This window comes from Rhinichthys klamathensis, unplaced genomic scaffold (assembly GCF_029890125.1).
Source record: "Rhinichthys klamathensis goyatoka isolate OS25496 unplaced genomic scaffold, OSU_Roscu_1.1 h1tg000225l_1, whole genome shotgun sequence".
In the NCBI taxonomy this organism is placed as follows: domain Eukaryota; kingdom Metazoa; phylum Chordata; class Actinopteri; order Cypriniformes; family Leuciscidae; genus Rhinichthys; species Rhinichthys klamathensis.
Window position 1 is genome coordinate 385283 of NW_026606749.1, and position 19198 is coordinate 404480.

At 38.5% G+C, this 19198-nt stretch overlaps 1 protein-coding gene across 1 annotated transcript in view; it reads left to right on the forward strand.

The window, feature by feature from the left end:
- arid1ab (AT rich interactive domain 1Ab (SWI-like)) overlaps positions 1-19198 on the forward strand; it is a 115812-nt gene that overhangs the window by 86093 nt on the left and 10521 nt on the right. Inside the window, exons 10-12 of the mRNA XM_056264849.1 lie at positions 150-247; positions 657-866; positions 1042-1246. Coding sequence (XP_056120824.1) covers positions 150-247; positions 657-866; positions 1042-1246 — 513 coding nt within the window. The remainder of the gene's footprint in view (positions 1-149; positions 248-656; positions 867-1041; positions 1247-19198) is intronic.

A 19198-nucleotide genomic window follows, 5' to 3' on the forward strand; every position in this document is an offset into this window, starting at 1 on the left:
GAACTTGCTTGCGGACTACTTCCTGTATTTTTCTTTAGTTTTTCCTCACACATCAGTTTTTGTCTGCACATTTTTCTAGATGGTTTCACTTTCTTTTTTTTTTAATTGAAGTAGCCCACAATGATGATGCTTTTCAATTTGTCTCATAGGCATGGCTCCCAGTCCAGAGTTTGGCATGGACAAACTCAACCAATCTCAGAAGTTGAATAACAAAGTGGAGGGGACTCCTAAGACTGAATCAAAAAAGGTGAAGAGCTATTAATATTTTAATGGGTCTCGGCCTTAGTTTTGTTGGCCGACATGCCTCTCTTAAGCTCAAGGACATGGGCCTCTCTGAGCTCTGTGAACAGCGCTTGACTGATCATCTGTATGGAGGGTTGTGAATGCTGGAGAATGTACATGGGGAGGAATGCACATTCAGGGGTTTTGAAATTGCTCCCTGCAGTCCTGGCTTTATACATCATTAATGAAAATGCTTTTCCACTGAAATGGACATTGCACATGTACACCGTGTTGATATATCCGTGTATTGATAGTGTGCCCCCCCCCCCATTGCTTCCTGTTTATAAAAATTGCATGTTTTTTCCCCCATAACTAAACAGCAGGAATCTACTATATGCATCCATTTTTCCATTTTTATTTTTTCATCCTTGCAGAAGTCGAGTTCCTCTACCACCACTAATGAGAAGATAACCCGTCTGTATGAGCTGGGTCCAGAACCTGAGCGGAAAATGTGGGTGGATCGTTACCTTGCATTTGCTGAGGAGAAAGCCATGGGCATGAACAATCTCCCTGCGGTGGGCCGCAAACCCCTTGACCTCTTTCGCCTCTACGTGTCCGTCAAAGAGATTGGCGGCCTCACTCAGGTGTGGAGATGAACTTCTCCTGATATGGTAGCTGTAAATTACAGAATGGTTTCATTAGGAGTTATTTGTGATTTGCATATGAAATGCTTATTTTGGTTTTTGTTGGCTTTGGAGTTCACTAAAGGTCTCTTCAGCCTGTCACAGTCATTAATTTGTGTCTGTCTGCTGTTATCAGGTGAACAAGAATAAAAAGTGGAGGGAATTAGCCACTAACCTAAATGTGGGCACATCCAGTAGTGCGGCCAGCTCTCTGAAGAAACAGTACATACAGTGTCTCTACGCCTTTGAGTGCAAGATCGAGCGAGGGGAAGACCCTCCACCCGACTTCTTCAACACTGACCCAAAAAAGAACCAGGCTAAGGTCCAGCCCCCGTCACCAGGTCAGTGCAGACATGCCGAACAACTGGAAACTGTTTTTTGGTCATAATACCTTGGTCTGAAACTAAATCCAATGCCATGCTATAACCAGGGGTGATGCAAAAAGGCATATTTCACATGCTAGTTCTTCAGTCTTTCATTTTTGCCATGTTGCACTGGGTAGCCCTGCCATTGTGCAATATTGTATTAGTATTGTATTGGATATGTATTAAACATCAAATATGTTCTCACTGTTTGTGAGATTTGGTGCTTGCTTTCAGCATTTCTCTTTCTGGTGTAAGATTACCACAGTGTTGTGCAGATTTGAAGCATATGAATTTGAAGGAAAGGTTAATGCGTTGTTGTTCTGAGTCAGTTTCCCAAATGCAGGTACAATGTTTTCATGATGTCCAGGAAAGCTGACATAATCAGACTTGAAAGACGATAACTGCCTGGACATAAACCTCTTCCCATTGCCCTCATAATGCACCTGTAACCAGCTAGATTAATGTGGTTGTAAATGTGACATTATAGTGTGCATGTCTTGTTTTAATGGAATTTTGCTTTGATGTGGTTTAATACAGCTGGTAATGTTTGTTCGCCAACATTTGACGTTCATTTCTTGTGTCGTTTATAGTGATTTACTGTACTGCTTGCTGCCTCTCCTTTCTGCTGTGATAACATTTTTTATTTATTTATTTATACCCTTCTGTACTTCTATCTTCAGGGCTGGAAAATATATTGATGAATTTTGCTGCCGAAATTAACGTTCTCATTTAGCCAAAAACTGGAAATAAAGTTTGGGCACTTGGTATTATGTTCAGGGCATTGTGCATTCAGATGATTCATTAAATCAGTTTTAGTAATGTTTTTTGGCAATGAGCTGCCTCTGTGTTTTAGCCAAACAAGTTGCTACTTCACCATCCTTTTTTAAGTAGTGTTGTCAAAATGCTGGAATTTCTAATTTCGATACGATGCCTTTTTCGAGACCATGGGGAATTTCTGTCCCAAATATTAGATATCTTTAATATTATCTTATCATTTTTTGTCCATCCATTGAAAGTCTAGGAAATTGATATTTTCTAAATGTTTTAAAAAGTATGTAAACATGTAAATATGAGTCAAGTGCTTTAAAGGGCACCTATTATGCAAAATCCACTTTTACATAGTGTTTGGACATAAATGTTTGTTGGTAGTGTGTGAACACAATCAACTTACATTGATAAAAATCCACCCACTGCTTTTTTTAAAATCCCCATTAAACCAAAGCGGTCTCATTAAACATGCCGTTTCGATTCTCTGAGCAGTGTGACATCATACTGCTCAGGCCCCGCCCACAGCCGCTGACTGACAGTCCTGCATTACCATAGTTTCAGCCCTCAGCGAGTTGTACGCTATCCGCCATTTTCTCCACACTAGAGCAGCTGCAGTGACAACAATGTCTCGTACGTAATCCCGGTGTTCTGTTGTTGGATGTAAGAGTGAACATAAGTCTTAATTTTCTCCAAAGATCTAAGCCACTGAGGACGCAGTGGATTAGTTTTATTTTTGAAGGTAATGCACCCCAAAATATACCTAAATTCGTTTGTCTGCACAAATTATTTCACTCCAGACTGCTTTGTGAACGAGGGGCAATACAAGGCAGGCTGTGCTAAAAAGTTGTTACTCAAGGATGGATTAGGACCAACTGTTCGTGATCAAGCTTATGCCGAGTTCACACTGAATGATTTTTGGCCCGATTTTTGCTCGCCGACAGGTTTTGTGAGATCGCCGATAAATGCCCAAAACCATAGGCAAATCGGTGCTGGTTCACGTGAGTGACAATCACGCAATGTGAATGATCAAAGACGCGATCTGAGAGAATCTAAATGGCATGCTAAATATCTGGACCTGTCGGCGATTCAAAATCCTGCGTTCTGACTGAAAACTACATCGGCGATGACCTACAGCCAATGAGAGAGCAAGATACAGGGCAGCGGGATGTTTGTGGAGGAGATTTAGACCAGAATATCAGTATTTTAATAGATATATTTACAATTATATCAAACACAAAGCAAGCACACACATTTGCTTGACCAGCAGCATATTGCAAAATTATTTATTTACCCCAACTCTGCAGAACACTAAACCCTTGCTCCCCTCGTCTCCCCAACCATTTCCTCCTGCATAATCTGTTTTTTTTTTTGTTCTCCTTTTCACTGCAAATTAGCGCACAGACAATTTGGATCGCAATCTTCTTGCAGGCTATCATTCTTAACAATTTCAGTCTTGCATTATTTCCTTATCACTTCTCAACTTCTCACTTCACAACGTGTTTGGTTGTGTAATGTAGTTTGCGGACCAGACAGAAGTTGTATTTTTTTTCTTTTGTAGTCATGCAGTGTGAAAACTCCTGTCGCCGATCCATCGTGCAGTGTGAACAGCAGCAACTGAATGTTTAGCCCAGATAGTCGTGCACTGTGAAAAGAACAGTGACCCGAATACTTTTGAAAATCGTGCAGTGTGAACTCGGCATTACAGTCTCCGGAGCGATACTGGTCACGGCAATAACGAAAGGGACAGCACACACTTTATTACAGTTCAAGGTTTACAGATATAAAGTTTACCAGTTAATTAAGCACCCCCTGAAAAGGCATAAAGACTGTATTTGTTCACTGTTAGTTGTAACAAGTGGTTTTGTGTAATTCGCTGTGTATGTTGATGATAATACAAGGGAGAGAGAGTTTATGGATTAGACTTTAATGCACACTTTTTGAACTGTGATTCATTCAGCTCTTACGGTGATTTTCTGAAGTGAAAACAGACGCTTCATCTTTTGTGTGATGTACAATAAACTTCATAAAACTCATTATTAAAGTTTTGGCCATCATTCAGATGGGGTCTACTCTGCTACAACAGGCTTGTAGTGTAAAAGGAAGGTGACAACATAAGTTATAACCGTAAATAAACTAAACCATACCTAGGCTTGTCACGATAGTCAATAAATCAATAAATCGCACAAAAAAAAAAATTAGCCCGATTACTTTTCCGGCCGCGATAATTTCCATTTGGATGCTTGTTTTCCTCCTCTCTCTCTCTCTCTCTGTCTCTCTCTCTCTCTCTCTCTGTCTCTCTCTCTCTCTCTCTCTCTCTCTCTCTCTCTCTCTCTCTCTCTCTCTCTCTCTCTCTCTCTCTCTCTCTCTCTCTCTCTCTCTCTCTCTCTCTCTCTCTCTCTCTCTCTCTCTCTACCAAAGAGACTGGATGACAACTCTCGTTTCCTTAGTGTAGGAGGAGTGAACTAGAACTTATTCTGCCCGAGCCCGAACTTGGGGTCGGGCCGATATTTCCCGACACTATCCTTGGGCCGGGCCCTTGATCTGGAGACGTGCACTCCCAACGCAATAGAGTGTGGCACGCCACTAGATTTGATGGCCGAGTGCGAGCACGGGCGCGGCCGGTAATGCACTCACTCTGTGTGTGCGGGTTGCGGGAGAATAAAACGATTCGCGGGACTCCCGCAAACTAGAAGTATCTATGAATAAAACATAAAAACGAATAGATTTTTATTCATCTGTTGCAGAAAAGCAACAAGAACAACTAAAACAAAATAGAAACGATTTACAGGCCAGAGTTTCTATGCATAACATGTTTGCAGCGTTGAGTGATGTAGCCAATCACAGTCATAGGTGTTGCTTCTGATTGGCCATTGCGTTCAAGAAATCATTTAAGATAGACTCCCTCATCGCTCAAAACTGACTTTTTGTTCAGTGCTGAATTCTGTATGCTGGCAAATCCTCTGATTATAACAAACAAAGTGTGGATATTATGAAAGATTCGTTGTGCAGTCAGCTTCATTGATAATAACAGAGATGTGTGAGATCGCGATGAACTGGAATTATTAAGGGAGCGCACTTTGCGCGCATTCAGTCATGCCAGACCATGGACGCAGTAGCTGCTTGCTTTTATGTTAAATAAATTAACAGTGGTTTGTGTGTTAATGCTTTAATAACAAATAATTTATCATAGGGTAGGGTCGGGTTTTGTTTACATACATTTTATTTATTGTTTTTGGTATTTATTCAAGTGCATTTTTTGTTAACGGACAGAGTCCATTGCTTTTATTGTTTTTGGTAGTTTTGTTCATTTATTGTGGATATTTAAAATGTTTTCCATTTTCAGTGTTAAATAGTCTTTAGAAATAAAAGTTTATTGATCTTTGAAAAGGTGTACCTGTATTATGCCATTATCATTATTTTACATGTAAATGGTCTCAGAACGACAATATTATCATTTATCGCAATAATTTCTTGGACAATTTATTGTCCAGCAAAATTTTATCGTGACAGGCCTAACCATACCTGTTAATAATAAATTACACGCATAGATAAATACAATAGATCAAAGATACGAATTAAATAAACAATGCTTTGTTTTTCAGGTATTCAGGTACAGAAATTGAATAATCAAATGTAAAATAACACTGCATAGTCTTCACTGTATAAATTAAATATGATTAATCTTTAAGGCTACAAAAGTGATTTTCTCTTTGTATTTTGTTGTTTGATTAACATCGACTCAGACAGCAGCGGGTATATTACACAGATCCAATATGATGATATGCATCCGTTTTCTTTCTTAATTGTTTACGCTTACATTAAGCCATAAGCAACTGTTTACGAGAAATAGATGAGAGAGTACAGAATTCGGTGTATGTGTGCTGTCTGCTTGGCTCTGTCTGTGCGCACAGAAAATAGCGCGCAAGTTCTGTAATTGAGTTCTTTCGCATCTTTGTGCAATGGTTTAAATTTGCTTGAATGTTTAAACTGACAGGACCTAAAACATGTGCGAATGATAAACTTTCACTCTATGATGGTTAAACTTTGCAATTATTCCGAGAATCACATGTTTTGAACCGAGGTGCCTGGTCTGTACGGATTACGTATTAACCACAATCCCTATACTTGACATCGCGGATGCACTTATCGCGATATCGATGCTAAAACAAAATATTTTGCAGCCTTAGTCTAACAGTAGGATTCAGGTAAGAAATACTGCAGAAATTGAATAAAGTAATCAAATGTAAAATAACTGAATAGTGTTCATTGTAAAAATACAGAAGTTACAAAAGTTATTCAGTCGAGCAGTGTTTTTTTTTTTTTTTTTTTTGATAACATTGACACAAGACAGCTGCAGGTTTATTAGGCTGCTGTCACTGTAAGAGCTAATGCACAGATCCAATATACTGTTAAACATTTGTTTTCTTTCTCAACTGTTTACGTTCACTTAAGACATAACAGACTGCGTTTACGTAAATACTTGCCAAGATGGGCATTTTGACATACTTTTGGGTGTATTAGACGTTTAAGCGCAATAAGCCACAAAAAAAGAACTCAATTTGGTACTTGTCAAGTTGCTGTCATGAGAAGAGAGCAAGAAAGCGCAGCTGGTATCGGTGTGTTGATACTGCTGGATAGGGATGCACGATATTGGATTTTGGCCAATATTCGATATGCCGATATTTTCAAACTAATTTTGCCTAATTATTAAAGCTTCTATTAAAGTTCTCAGTCAAGAGCAGTGAGTGATTTCCTCTGTGTTTTGTTGTTTTATTAACATTAAAGGGATAGTTCTCCCCAAAATTTTAATTGTCATCATTTACTCTCTCAAGTTTCTTTCTTCTGTTGAAAATAAAAGTTATTTGGAAGAATGTGGCTAACCAAACAGTTGCTGTACTCCAGTGACTTCCATAGTGTATTTAAGCACAAGAAAGAAATTAATACAGGTTTGGAACAACATTAGAGGGAGTAAATAATGACAGAATTTTTATTTCTGGGTGCAGTATCTCTTTAACCCTCTGGGGACCAGAAACGCGCCCGCGCGTTTTGCCGTTTTTTTTTCACATAGCAGAAAAATAGACTTAAAATACTCTGTTGATTTTGATCGTACATATAAGTGTTATACATCAATCGATCTTGTTAATTGTCTATTATTTTTCTGTATACTCACAATAAAAACAAAGTTTTGTGCTTTTTGTCAAATAAAGAAAAATAAACATGATGCGAGTTTTGCCTTCTCTCTGTCAGTGCAGTCCATTCTGAAACACGTCCGAAAAATTAACTCTAACTCTGCAAATACTTGTCATACAGGCACGAGAGATTTTTCTTTATGAAGCTTGAATTCTCTTCTTTTCAATGATGTAATTTATATAAAAAACAAATATTCTCAGTTTATGTAATCTGTATGAAAAGAGAGTGCTGTCAGTATTTTTTCCCCCAGCTCATTACACCTCATTACGCGTTAATCTGACACGCCCACGGAGGACGCGCGCTATTCAAACGCAAATGTGAGGCAAGCCATGACAACGCCCACATCAGCCGTTCCACCGCGGCGGTAAAATTTGGGGTGTATTTTCTGCCTTTTACCGCCAAGAGGCGCTACAATCATAGACTCTGAAAAGTGTTTGTTTATTCTCTCTAATGCGTAATCTGCTGCCGCACCGCACTGATTCAGAGCGATTGAAAGCTGGTAGCAGATGAATTCAACAAGTGAAACGTATAGTTAAAATAATTCATAATCACAATACTGAAATTAGGCTACTGAAATGAAATTGAATAAATAATGAAAAAGTAAAACATTGCAATAAAAACATTTACAGACGTACAGACGATAGCTCAGAGGTTAACGCAACAACACGAGCTTCGAGGAGCTTCAATCGACTCGAGATCGAATCTCAATGTAGCATACATGTTGTTAACTGATGTTGGCCAACAGCGTTTATATTTAACCTTCTTGATGCTTAAATAGCTAACTGTTTATAACTGTTTACTTATTTAAAGTCAAGAGTTTTGTTTAATTATTATTACAACATAAATTTGCTACATTCCTGGAACCGCAGCCGCTGCACAAAGGACACAAACTGATGAAGGAAGATTGTCAGCCGATTGCATCAGAAAATGAAAATGAAGAAGCTCGTCTTTAGTCTGCTAAATTATTGTGTAATGTAAAAGAACACTAAAATTACTTAAGTTTGAAACCAAGTTCGAACATTTCAAGGTTTAAATAAAGTGTCGGGACAGTTTTTTTAATTTAAAACAGGGTTGCATCGGGTTTAGAGTTTATTTCTTTTGCGATGCAAAATAAGAAACACTAGGCTAATCTTATTCTTGCGACATTTTAAATTTGTATTGCCAAAGAAATGACAGCTATATTAAACAATTAAAACAGTAGGCCTACAAAACGAAAATTGTCCAAAGCAACATAATTAAATTAAAACATGCGTTTTTCTTTGCCTCTCTCGCGCTGAATCTCTTTTTAACAAGTTTATTTAGTCTCCCTCGCTCTCCATATGAAAGAGGAACATTAACACCTATGCCTATTGTCCTGCGCGCTCGATACAGCACTGAACTGTCCCTCCAACCCCCCACCGGCTATTGGAGTCTGAGGCTGATTTAACACAAAGAGAAGTCACAATTCACACTTAAATCGCTATTCTAGACAGTGTTGATAATGAAGGAATTAAATGATTTAGTTACATGTAGCCTAGTGATATTTCTATCATAAAAGTTTATTACTAAATATTTCATTATTTCAGTAATTGATGAAATAAAACTGGTTTGGGCCAGCTTTTTCCAAGCAAAACTAAATATAATCTGAAAAAAACGCATGTTAATTTGTTTTCATGAACAAAATGTTCAACTCAATATTAAAGTCTACATGGATCTTTGGATCCTTTCAACCAGTCATGCAATTTGTGAATTAAGTTTTTTATTTTTTATTTTTTTATTCAAATAAATATCGAACCACGGTGCTTTGTGGTAATGCTGCTAAATTAAATAACATGTATTGAATAATTATGAACTTAAATGAAACAATATCGCAACATTTCGACAAATACATTATTTGATCTGTTTTTACATTTTAATTCAGGGCGATTTAGCCTGCTACATTTAATTAGAGCGAGATTTTCACCCTTGTCATTTTCTCATTGGGAAGCGCTTACAGGCTACATGTTTGAGTACATCCTCTGTACCTCTCGTTTTCATATGGATTACATAATCAGATAACATTTATTAGCCAGAATATTTAGACATTTAAAGGCTTGAGACAGAGCCGATTTCTTATAGTGACTGAGCTGAAGTGGCTTTCGGTTCATTTTTGTGACGCGCAGTTCCCGGAGACAGAGACGACAGATAAACTGTTTTTGTCGTTAGCAAAAGTTCGAATAAAACCCGACTTTAGAAAAATGCATAGGGCCACTCGGCGTGGTCTGCCAAAACACTTAATTATAAACTTCAATATTTCATTCAAAATAATCTCAACACGCTTTGTAAAATTTTGAAAAGCCGTGCATGCATTAAGGCCACTTGAACTAATGAACAACTGAAACGCTGGTTTTGATTTTATTGTTTGTCGTTGTTTAAACGTGCTTGTTGCATATCTCTATTTTATATTTGATATGGTCTATTGGTGAAGTAGCCTATAGCATTGATTACTGTGGAGGGAGGGGTGTGGGGATTCAAATAATTCAGCAGAAGCAGGGATGTTTAGACCAGAAGGAAATCCCCGTCCCCTCTGGCAAATCACACTTTACTTAAAACCATGTTTTTAAAAACTCTAGGTTGTAGGGAATCAAAATAATAATAATAATAATAGGCCTAATAAAAAAAAAAAATATATATATAGGCTATATATGTAAAATTACTTTTTTTACAGAACTGCTTTTGAAATTACGATTGGTAGCCTCGTACGATTGGTACAGATGCAACGTCGTTGTGTTCGATACTATTGTTCCTAGTGTAAAATGGAAATGCATGGTAATTTTATTTTATAAATATAACCAAAAAACTGTATGGCGTAACAGAGTTTTAGAGCTAGACAAATCTCTCTGCATTAATAAATATAAAATTTGCAGTAGACCATGTTTGATCGGGATTTGAACCCGTGTCATCTTGATGATGAATCGTAAGTTCTACCGCTCGGCTATTAATTTCCTCACTGAGAAATGCCCAAACGTTTGTTTCTCACATGAGCGAGAAAACGTTTTGTCGTTAGCCTGTGTGAGTGTAGGCCTACTTTAGCCTACCTACATGAATAAAAGTAGACCTTTTACAGTTTTAAAAGATGATATCTTATCTGTATGACCAACAATTACGCAGTAAGTTCTTTTAGCTGTTATGAGAAAAATAAATCCAAATGAACGCGCCGCCGCGTTTGTCAAACTCTAATTCAACATGCCAGAATAAAGCCAGATTTTAGAATAATGCATAGCCACTCGGCGTGGTGTGCCAAAATACCCTAATTATAAACTTCAATATTTCATTCAAAACCATCTCAAAACGCTTTGTGACATTTTAAAAAGCCGTGAATGTATTAAGGCCACTGGAACCAGGATCGTAACTGAAACGCGCTGCATGTCTCAATACAGGAGCGCTGGTTCAGATTGTATTGTTTGTTGTTTAAACGTGCATGTTGCATATTTAAAAATATTTGTTTAAAAATAAATGTTTGTTGTAGGCTTATTTGTAAATTACCATAACTTGTAGAATTTTATCCTTACTGTTGTTAATTGACATTAGCCCCACTTACGTTTTGATAAATGTCCCTTTGCGCCACCTGGCGGTCATTTCGCGAGCGACTTTGAAATGCGACTGGTTTATTTTTATTGTATTGGTCTACTTTAAAAAATAATACTTTATAAGACATTTATGGGAAAAGACTATTTTCTTTTCAAGATGTTTCCAACTGTAACTTTGAACCAATTCTGTAGAATGGCCCATATAGCATTTGACCAGGATTTGTTTCCAGGTATGAATAAAAATGTGATTCTGCCTTTCATTTATATTTTGATTGTTTGTATATATATATATATATATATGTGTGTTTGTGTGTGTGTGTGTGTGTGTGTGTGTATATATATATATATATATATACATGTAGGCTATATATATATATACAAGAAAGAATGCAATGACAATATATATATATATATATATATATATATATATTGTCCTTACATTCTTTCTTGTGTGACACCCCTGAATGAAAGGCTCATTATTATGCAGGGTCACTGTCTGAGAACCACTTAATTATTCATGATAGGGGTTGGGCCGTTCCGCCCATCCGCATATTGCCTTGGCAAACAAAAAAATGTTTTTCACAATTTAAAACAATCTATTGTTTTATGTGAATGATTAGGAAGGATGATTTTCAGATCATTTTGAAGCAAAAACTCTAGGCAACAACGTACATTAGTCAAAAGTCTTGTGGACTCATATTTAGTATGTTTTTTGTGTCCTTATTTCAAAAACTTTATTTTTTAGTTTTTTCAATAACCACGCATAAACAATATTCTCTCAAAAATACAAACATGTACATACATGTTGCTCACACATTATGGTAGACCTGTTTGTGCTAAATAGTTTAATTTCACCTGTGCCATTAATATGTTTATAAGCAACTGAAAAAAGCACAAATGTCAGAGCATGTCAAAACATCCAAAGGGCCCCAAAAACACTCTGGTCCCCAGAGGGTTAAGGACAAGCGGCAGCATATTATTACTGTCTCTTTAAGAACTGCATGCGACGCGTCTAATATACACGCATTTGACAAGCAGATTTTCTCTGTTTGCTTTCACTTTAGACATAACCAATTTTATGTAAACCTTGTGTGTATTTTGACAGTATCAGCGCAATAAGACTTGAAAGATTAGTCCAGTATGCAGGCGCTGTGACAGGCTTTTAGTTCCTGTGAGCGTCGGGTGTACGCGCTCAGAAAAGCGCATGTTAGAACAGCGCATCAGCACGTGAATGATATGTTTAACTAGCAAGACTTTGACGCACATGCAAATAATGAACTTTTGTGAATTGCAGTGTCCCGTGAGTGTAACTCTACCTCTGCGTTTACATGTGATGTGAATGTACGTCGCGTTGTACAGTAGGCTATGTTGAGATGAAGGCGCCAGAATTGAACTGATAGAATGCACGATACTATGATTTTTCTTCAAAAGCAGATCGTGAAGAGACATTTTAATCGTCCACGATCAAAAACCGCGTGAGACGCACACCCCTAGTTGGAAGTTTAAGTTGCTGGCGCTCATGCTTCGTTCAAGGTCGTCACGTGCGCATAGGAAACACGCCACCCTATCGGCAAGGCTCATCGGCAGAAATATTCATATCTGCCGATGATGGTCATTTTAAGCTTTTATCGGCCGATACCGATGTTGTCCCGATATCATCGTGCATCCCTACTGCTGGAAAGAAGTATTGGAGCCTTTTGAGATATTGGATATATATTAGTGCTGGGCAAGTTAACGCGTTATTATCACGTTAACGCATTTATTAATTAATGCCGACAATTTTTTTATCGCGCGTTAACGCAGTTTTTAATTATTATTATTTTGAAAGTCCGTTGCTCACTGGCTCTGAATACACATAGGCCTACAGTCAAACCATGATCACAGGAGGGGTGGGATGTTGGCCAGCCAGCAAATAACCCACACAAACAAGCAGTGGAGGGGCTTCGGCCGGTTCTCTCAGGTGAACAGAAAGGGAGACAGCGCTCCGCGAGTGAATGACAGGCGCTCTATGGATAGTAACCATGGCAACGGCTTCTGTGCGCTACGCAGCTGTAGCCTTTTTAACTTAAATTAAAATTATACATAACTTTACCTGATAGGCCTGCGTTTAGTTTAGCGGGGATGCTCTGCCATTTGAATTCCCTCCTGTTGATGTCCTGATAACTATTTAGATTCTGGAAACTCACAAACAGCGAGCCGAGGATCAGTCTCTCTTCCAATGATTTGTGTTGCGCGTCGTGTACAAAAAGTTAGACAATTCAACTTCGGCAACGTGCGGGCGCTTGCGTGAGGCGAGCATGACCGCAACAGTTTCACAGGAAGGCACCCGCTTGTCGCTGCACCTGTGCTCGACCACTTCACCTCACTCTAGGCTGCTTTATACTTCTGCGTCGGACCTACGCCGGAGCCTCTACGCTATAGACTACGCGTTGGTTTTCATTTATATATCTGCGTCGTTGTCCACATGCAGAGGGAGAGTGTGAAACCCGGGGAGCGGTTCTAGCAATCACAGCGCTTGCGGTACGCGTAGAATTGACGTTACATTTTTGGAGAGATGCACGTCAGGGTACGCGCGCTACACAGCTACGGCGTGAGTTCGATGCAGAAGTATAAATTGGGCTTTACCATTGTTCTTTTAACAAGCTAGATAAAAGGTAATGCCCTGGCAGTGGCAAATAGCTTTGTTTAAATATTTGATTTGATTACATTAATGTTTAAGTTGAGATTTACAAGAAATATTTTATTGATACTGTGTAAAGGGAATACTGCTGGTATAAAAGCACCTTATTTGTTTAAAGTTTTTGCAAACCACATGTTATTGCACTTTTGTAGCAGTACATTTAAATCAAAAGTGCGCAATACACTACTTTAGAATTCATTATTTAATTTTGCGCGTAACAATGCGATTAATCGCAAGAAAATCATGCGATTAATCGCGATTACATTTTTTAATCGTTGCCCAGCACTAATATATATATTTATATATATATATATGTGTGTGTGTGTGTATATATATATATATATATATATATATATATATACACACTCACCGGCCACTTTATTAGGTACCCCATGCTAGTAATGGGTTGGACCCCCTTTTGCCTTCAGAACTGCCTCAATTCTTCGTGGCATAGATTCAACAAGGTGCTGGAAGCATTCCTCAGGGAGTTTGGTCCATATTGACATGATGGCATCACACAGTTGCCGCAGATTTGTCGGCTGCACATCCATGATGCGAATCTCCCGTTCCACCACATCCCAAAGATGCTCTATTGGGTTGAGATCTGGTGACTGTGGAGGCCATTTTAGTACAGTGAACTCATTGTCATGTTCAAGAAACCAATTTGAAATGATTAGAGCTTTGTGACATGGTGGAAGTAGCCATCAGAGGATGGGTACATGGTGGCCATAAAGTGATGGACATGGTCAGAAACAATGCTCAGGTAGGCCGTGGCATTTAAACGATGCCCAATTGGCACTAAGGGGGCTAAAGTGTGCCAGGAAAACATCCCCCACACCATTACACCACCACCACCAGCCTGCACAGTGGTAACAAGGCATGATGGTTCCATGTTCTCATTCTGTTTACGCCAAATTCTGACTCTAACATCTGAATGTCTCAACAGAAATCGAGACTCATCAGACCTGGCAACATTTTTCCAGTCTTCAACTGTTCAATTTTGGTGAGCTCTTGCAAATTGTAGCCTCTTTTTCCTATTTGTAGTGGAGATGAGTGGTACCCGGTGGAGTCTTCTGCTGTTGTAGCCCATCCGCCTCAAGGTTGTGCGTGTTGTGGCTTCACAAATGCTTTGCTGCATACCTCGGTTGTAACGAGTGGTTATTTCAGTCACTGTTGCCCTTCTATCAGCTCGAACCAGTCTGGCCATTCTCCTCTGACCTCTGGCATCAACAAGGCATTTCCGCCCACAGAACTGCCGCTCACTGGATGTTTTTTCTTTTTCGGACCATTCTCTGTAAACCCTAGAGATGGTTGTGCGTGAAAATCCCAGTAGATTAGCAGTTTCTGAAATACTCAGACCAGCCCTTCTGGCACCAACAATCATGCCACGTTCAAAGTCACTCAAATCACCTTTCTTCCCCATACTGATGCTCGGTTTGAACTGCAGGAGATTGTCTTGACCATGTCTACATGCCTAAATGCACGTAGTTGCCGCCATGTGATTGGCTGCTTAGAAATTAAGTGTTAACGAGCAGTTGGACAGGTGTACCTAATAAAGTGGCCGGTGAGTGTATATATATATATATATTAGGGGTGTAACGGTTCACAAAATTCACGGTTCGGTTCGATACGATACACTTGTGTCACGGTTCGGTTCGGTACGATTCGGTACGTTTCCGATACAGCAAAAAAAAAGAAATGCCAGAGAAATTTCCTTGATTTAATCTTTTTAATTATATTTTTATTAAAACTAACATCATAAAGTATGATATTTTTTAACTTTGAGCAATGATGGAGCTATACTTGACTTTTCTTAGGAGCTTATAAAACAAAACAGCTCCTTGGACAAAATTAAATGTAATATTGTAGTAGTTATAAACAAAGGTTTATTTTAGTTCAGATTAACATTTGAGGGCAGCAATTGTATTCATAATGTCAAAATAAAACCGACGTGATGTTACTTGAAAGCATTATAGCCTACTATTCCTGCCAAACTTCCATGGTTACAGTTAGTAGTGTTACTACAGTAAACCCATGGTGAATGTTGCTGATCTGTGGACACTGGATAGTTCATTCATGGCACAATGTTTCTTCCTGGTTTCCACGTCAGCGCTGTTTGATCCGTTAATAACGGAGAAATGCGAATGTTTCTCACTAGATCTTGCAGCGATGTTATTACTTCAGTGGCGAATTCAAATGCTTTCTTTACTGGATTTGGCTGTGTAGTAACAGTGCTGATGATTAAGATCGGCTCGCGCTGTATTTGTCCAAACTGATAAACGGTCCTTCAACCACACAATAACGAGTGGTTTCGTTCCGCTTACATTACATTTGCCATTTGATGTTGGGCAAGGTTGTGGTCACGCACATTATGAGCGCGCTTGCCACGCGTGACGCGCCTTTATTTGAAATAACGAAATTTTGGTCGGCAGGAAAAATGGTCCAACGAACCGTTCGGTTCAAAAATGCGTACCGAAAACCGAACCGAAAGCCTCGTACCGAACGGTTCAATACGAATACGTGTATCGTTACACCCCTAATATATATATATGTGTGTGTATATATATATATGTATATATATATTAGGGATGTCAACGATTAATCGATGATCGATTAATTGTCGATAACACGTTTAATCGATAAACCTTATCGATCATCGATTAAGCAGGTTCATGCGCGTGCGTGCTGCTCAACCGCGAAACATGTAAGCGAGCGCGCCGGAGTTATGTTTGGGACTATTTTACACCATCATGACTATAAGTTTGCGTGTGCATTCGCTGCCTTTTGTTTTGTGCAAATGTAAGTTGTAATAGTTTATTTTGTGTGTGCCTATCTCTGATTTATCTCATATTGGATGCATTTGGTTAAGAATTGACGCAGCGTGATCTTTAGCGCGCGCAGCTCAAATGGCAATGCACGACTAATAACGACTATTGGGACTGTCATATTATATAACATTATAAAGAGAACAATATTGTAATAAAACATTGTGAATTATTTTTGGTTTAGTTGCCGTGTCGCGTTGTTCCATGAGCGCGTCCACAACATGAGTCATTCTGAATGGCACGTAACTTAGTTCAAGTTCACTTGTGCATTCACGTCATTTTGTGCAGATCTTATTTGTAATATTATGTTTATTTTGTATATATCTGATTAATCTCATAGGATGCGTTTCTTTGAGTTAAATAACGTGCTAGCAAAGTGCTCAACGGTTAAGTTATTTATTCAGCGCGCGCCGCTCAAGCAGAATGCACGACTAATAACGAGGATTAATTTGGGACTGTCATATTACATAACATGAGAACACTATTTTATTAAATCGGTGTGAATTCATTGGGTTTAGTTGCCGTTTTAAGTGCGTTGTTCCAGGAAGAGCACGCGTCCACAAGTCACACATTCTGACAAGCGCATCTGAGGCGGCGTTGGTGACACGTTGTATTAGTCGTTATATTTGATTATTAAATACTTAATTTAATTACAGGGCCTGAATTTCGTTTTGGAAAATGGGGGGGAATCCCCCCTTAGATGATTCTCATGGGGGGGATTTTTTTTTTTGAGGGGGAGAAGGGCAGGGGGCATTTTTTCCAAACAAAAATTACATTTATCTTGCCTAAATGTTTGCGCTCATTGCATTTTTACAATGGGGTAATATTGTTGTTAAGAGTTTACACAACACAAGGAAGCTTGATTTAAATTGTTTAATTAAATTGAAAAAAGTAGCACAAATAAATACAATAGAATAAAGATACAAATAAAGACAAATAAAGAGAAAAGTTTTTCAATGGGTCTAACTTCATATAGGCCTACAGAAACTGAATAAAGTAATCAAATGGAAAATAACACTGGGTAGTATTTTAGTCCTGAATAAATTAAATATATATAGGCTATTAATCCTGATTCCTTTAACTTAAAGCTATATTTAGTTGTTTTGACAACTAAATTAATGAGCTAGTGCACGGATCCTGTGTTCATTATACTGGCGTGCGTTTTATGCTTATTAAAAGACAAAACCGACTATGTTTAGAGTATACTCACGAAGACCGAAATTGACACAATTTTGCGTGTTAAAGCAATATAATCCGCGAAAAATAACTTTTGTTACTGGCCAGCTGTTTTTGAGGCGGATTCTATGAATGTGCGCATAGAAAATCATCTCAGAGAGCGCACGAGCACTGATTAGTTTAAAATCGCTTGCATGTTTAAACTGTGTCGGTAAACTTCAGTCACGATGCACTGCTGGCCCGATTGTGCAAGTGAATATTCCGTCATGTCCCGACTCCTAAACGCGAGTGTGTATTATCGCCGCAGCGCTTGATGCTTGCCTTGCGCAACACATTTTGAGAGAAGAGAGATAGAAGACGCGGCACCGCTGAACACTCACGCTGTTTGTGAAATTGCGCCTGGCAGAGAGTTGTTAAAAGAATGGTGTGGATTACGATTGCGGGAATTTCCTGCATTATAAATGGGAGACCTGTGGGAATTATTAGAATTATGCGCAATACCCGCAATCCCGCACCGAAATTCGAGCCCTGAATAATTTAATTATCAATCACATCGAAACATTTTACAATCCTACTAGCCCTTTATTTAGATTAAAACCATTCTCATTAATTTGGTGAGGAACATAGCGGTTTGAGCAGCATTTGCAGACGCTGTCATGCTGTTGGCCATATGCACTGCAGCAGACGCATATTGCAGTATTAAGGCTAACGATTAATCGATTAATTGATCGTTAATTTAAACGACGATCGATCATGGGAATTTGTGAAAATTGACATCCCTAATATATATATATATAAGGGGTGTAACGGTTCACAAAATTCACGGTTCGATACGATACACTTGTGTCACGGTTCGGTACGTTTTCGATACAGCAAAAAGAAAGAAATGCCAGAGAAATGTCCTTTATTTTAATTTTTTTAATTATATTTTTTAACATCATAAAGTATGATATTTTTTTACTTTGAGCAATGATGGAGCTATACTTGACTTTTCTTAGGAGGATATAAAACAAAACAGCTCCTTGGACAAAATGAAATGTAATATTGTGGTAGTTATAAACAAAGGTTTATTTTAGTTCAGATTAACATTTGAGGGCAGCAATTGTATTCATAATGTCAAAATAAAACCGACGTAATGTTACTTGAAAGCATTATAGCCTACTATTCCTGCCAAACTTCCATGGTTACAGTTAGTAGTGTTACTACAGTAAATCCATGGTGAATGTTGCTGATCTGTGGACACTGGATAGTTAATTCATGGCACAATGTTTCTTCCTGGTTTCCTCGTCAGCGCTGTTTGATCGGTTAATAACGGAGAAATGTGAATGTTTCTTACTAGATCTCTCAGCGATGTTATTACTTCAGTGGCGAATTCAAATTTTTTCTTTACTGGATTTTGCTGTGTAGTAACCAGAGGCGTTGAAAAACTGAGTTGCGACACTCCTATAGACCGCCATAGGAACTTTGGAATGCGGAAGTAACGCGTGTCGTGGAGCAGCCAATAGTTCCAAACACTGATAGTTCCAGCATTGAACCCCATTCATTTTCAGTGTTTCCGAAGTACGCTCGCTGGTAAATTAATGAAATTACTGTTTTTTTTGTTGTTTTTTTACACACATTAGCCGACCTCTCGTGAATTTAGTCAGTAATCATATTTTATGTAGCCAGTTTTAGTTAATGTTTATTGGAAGATAATAGGTTAATTGCAGCTATAGCTTACGTGACCAACACTTCACTATCT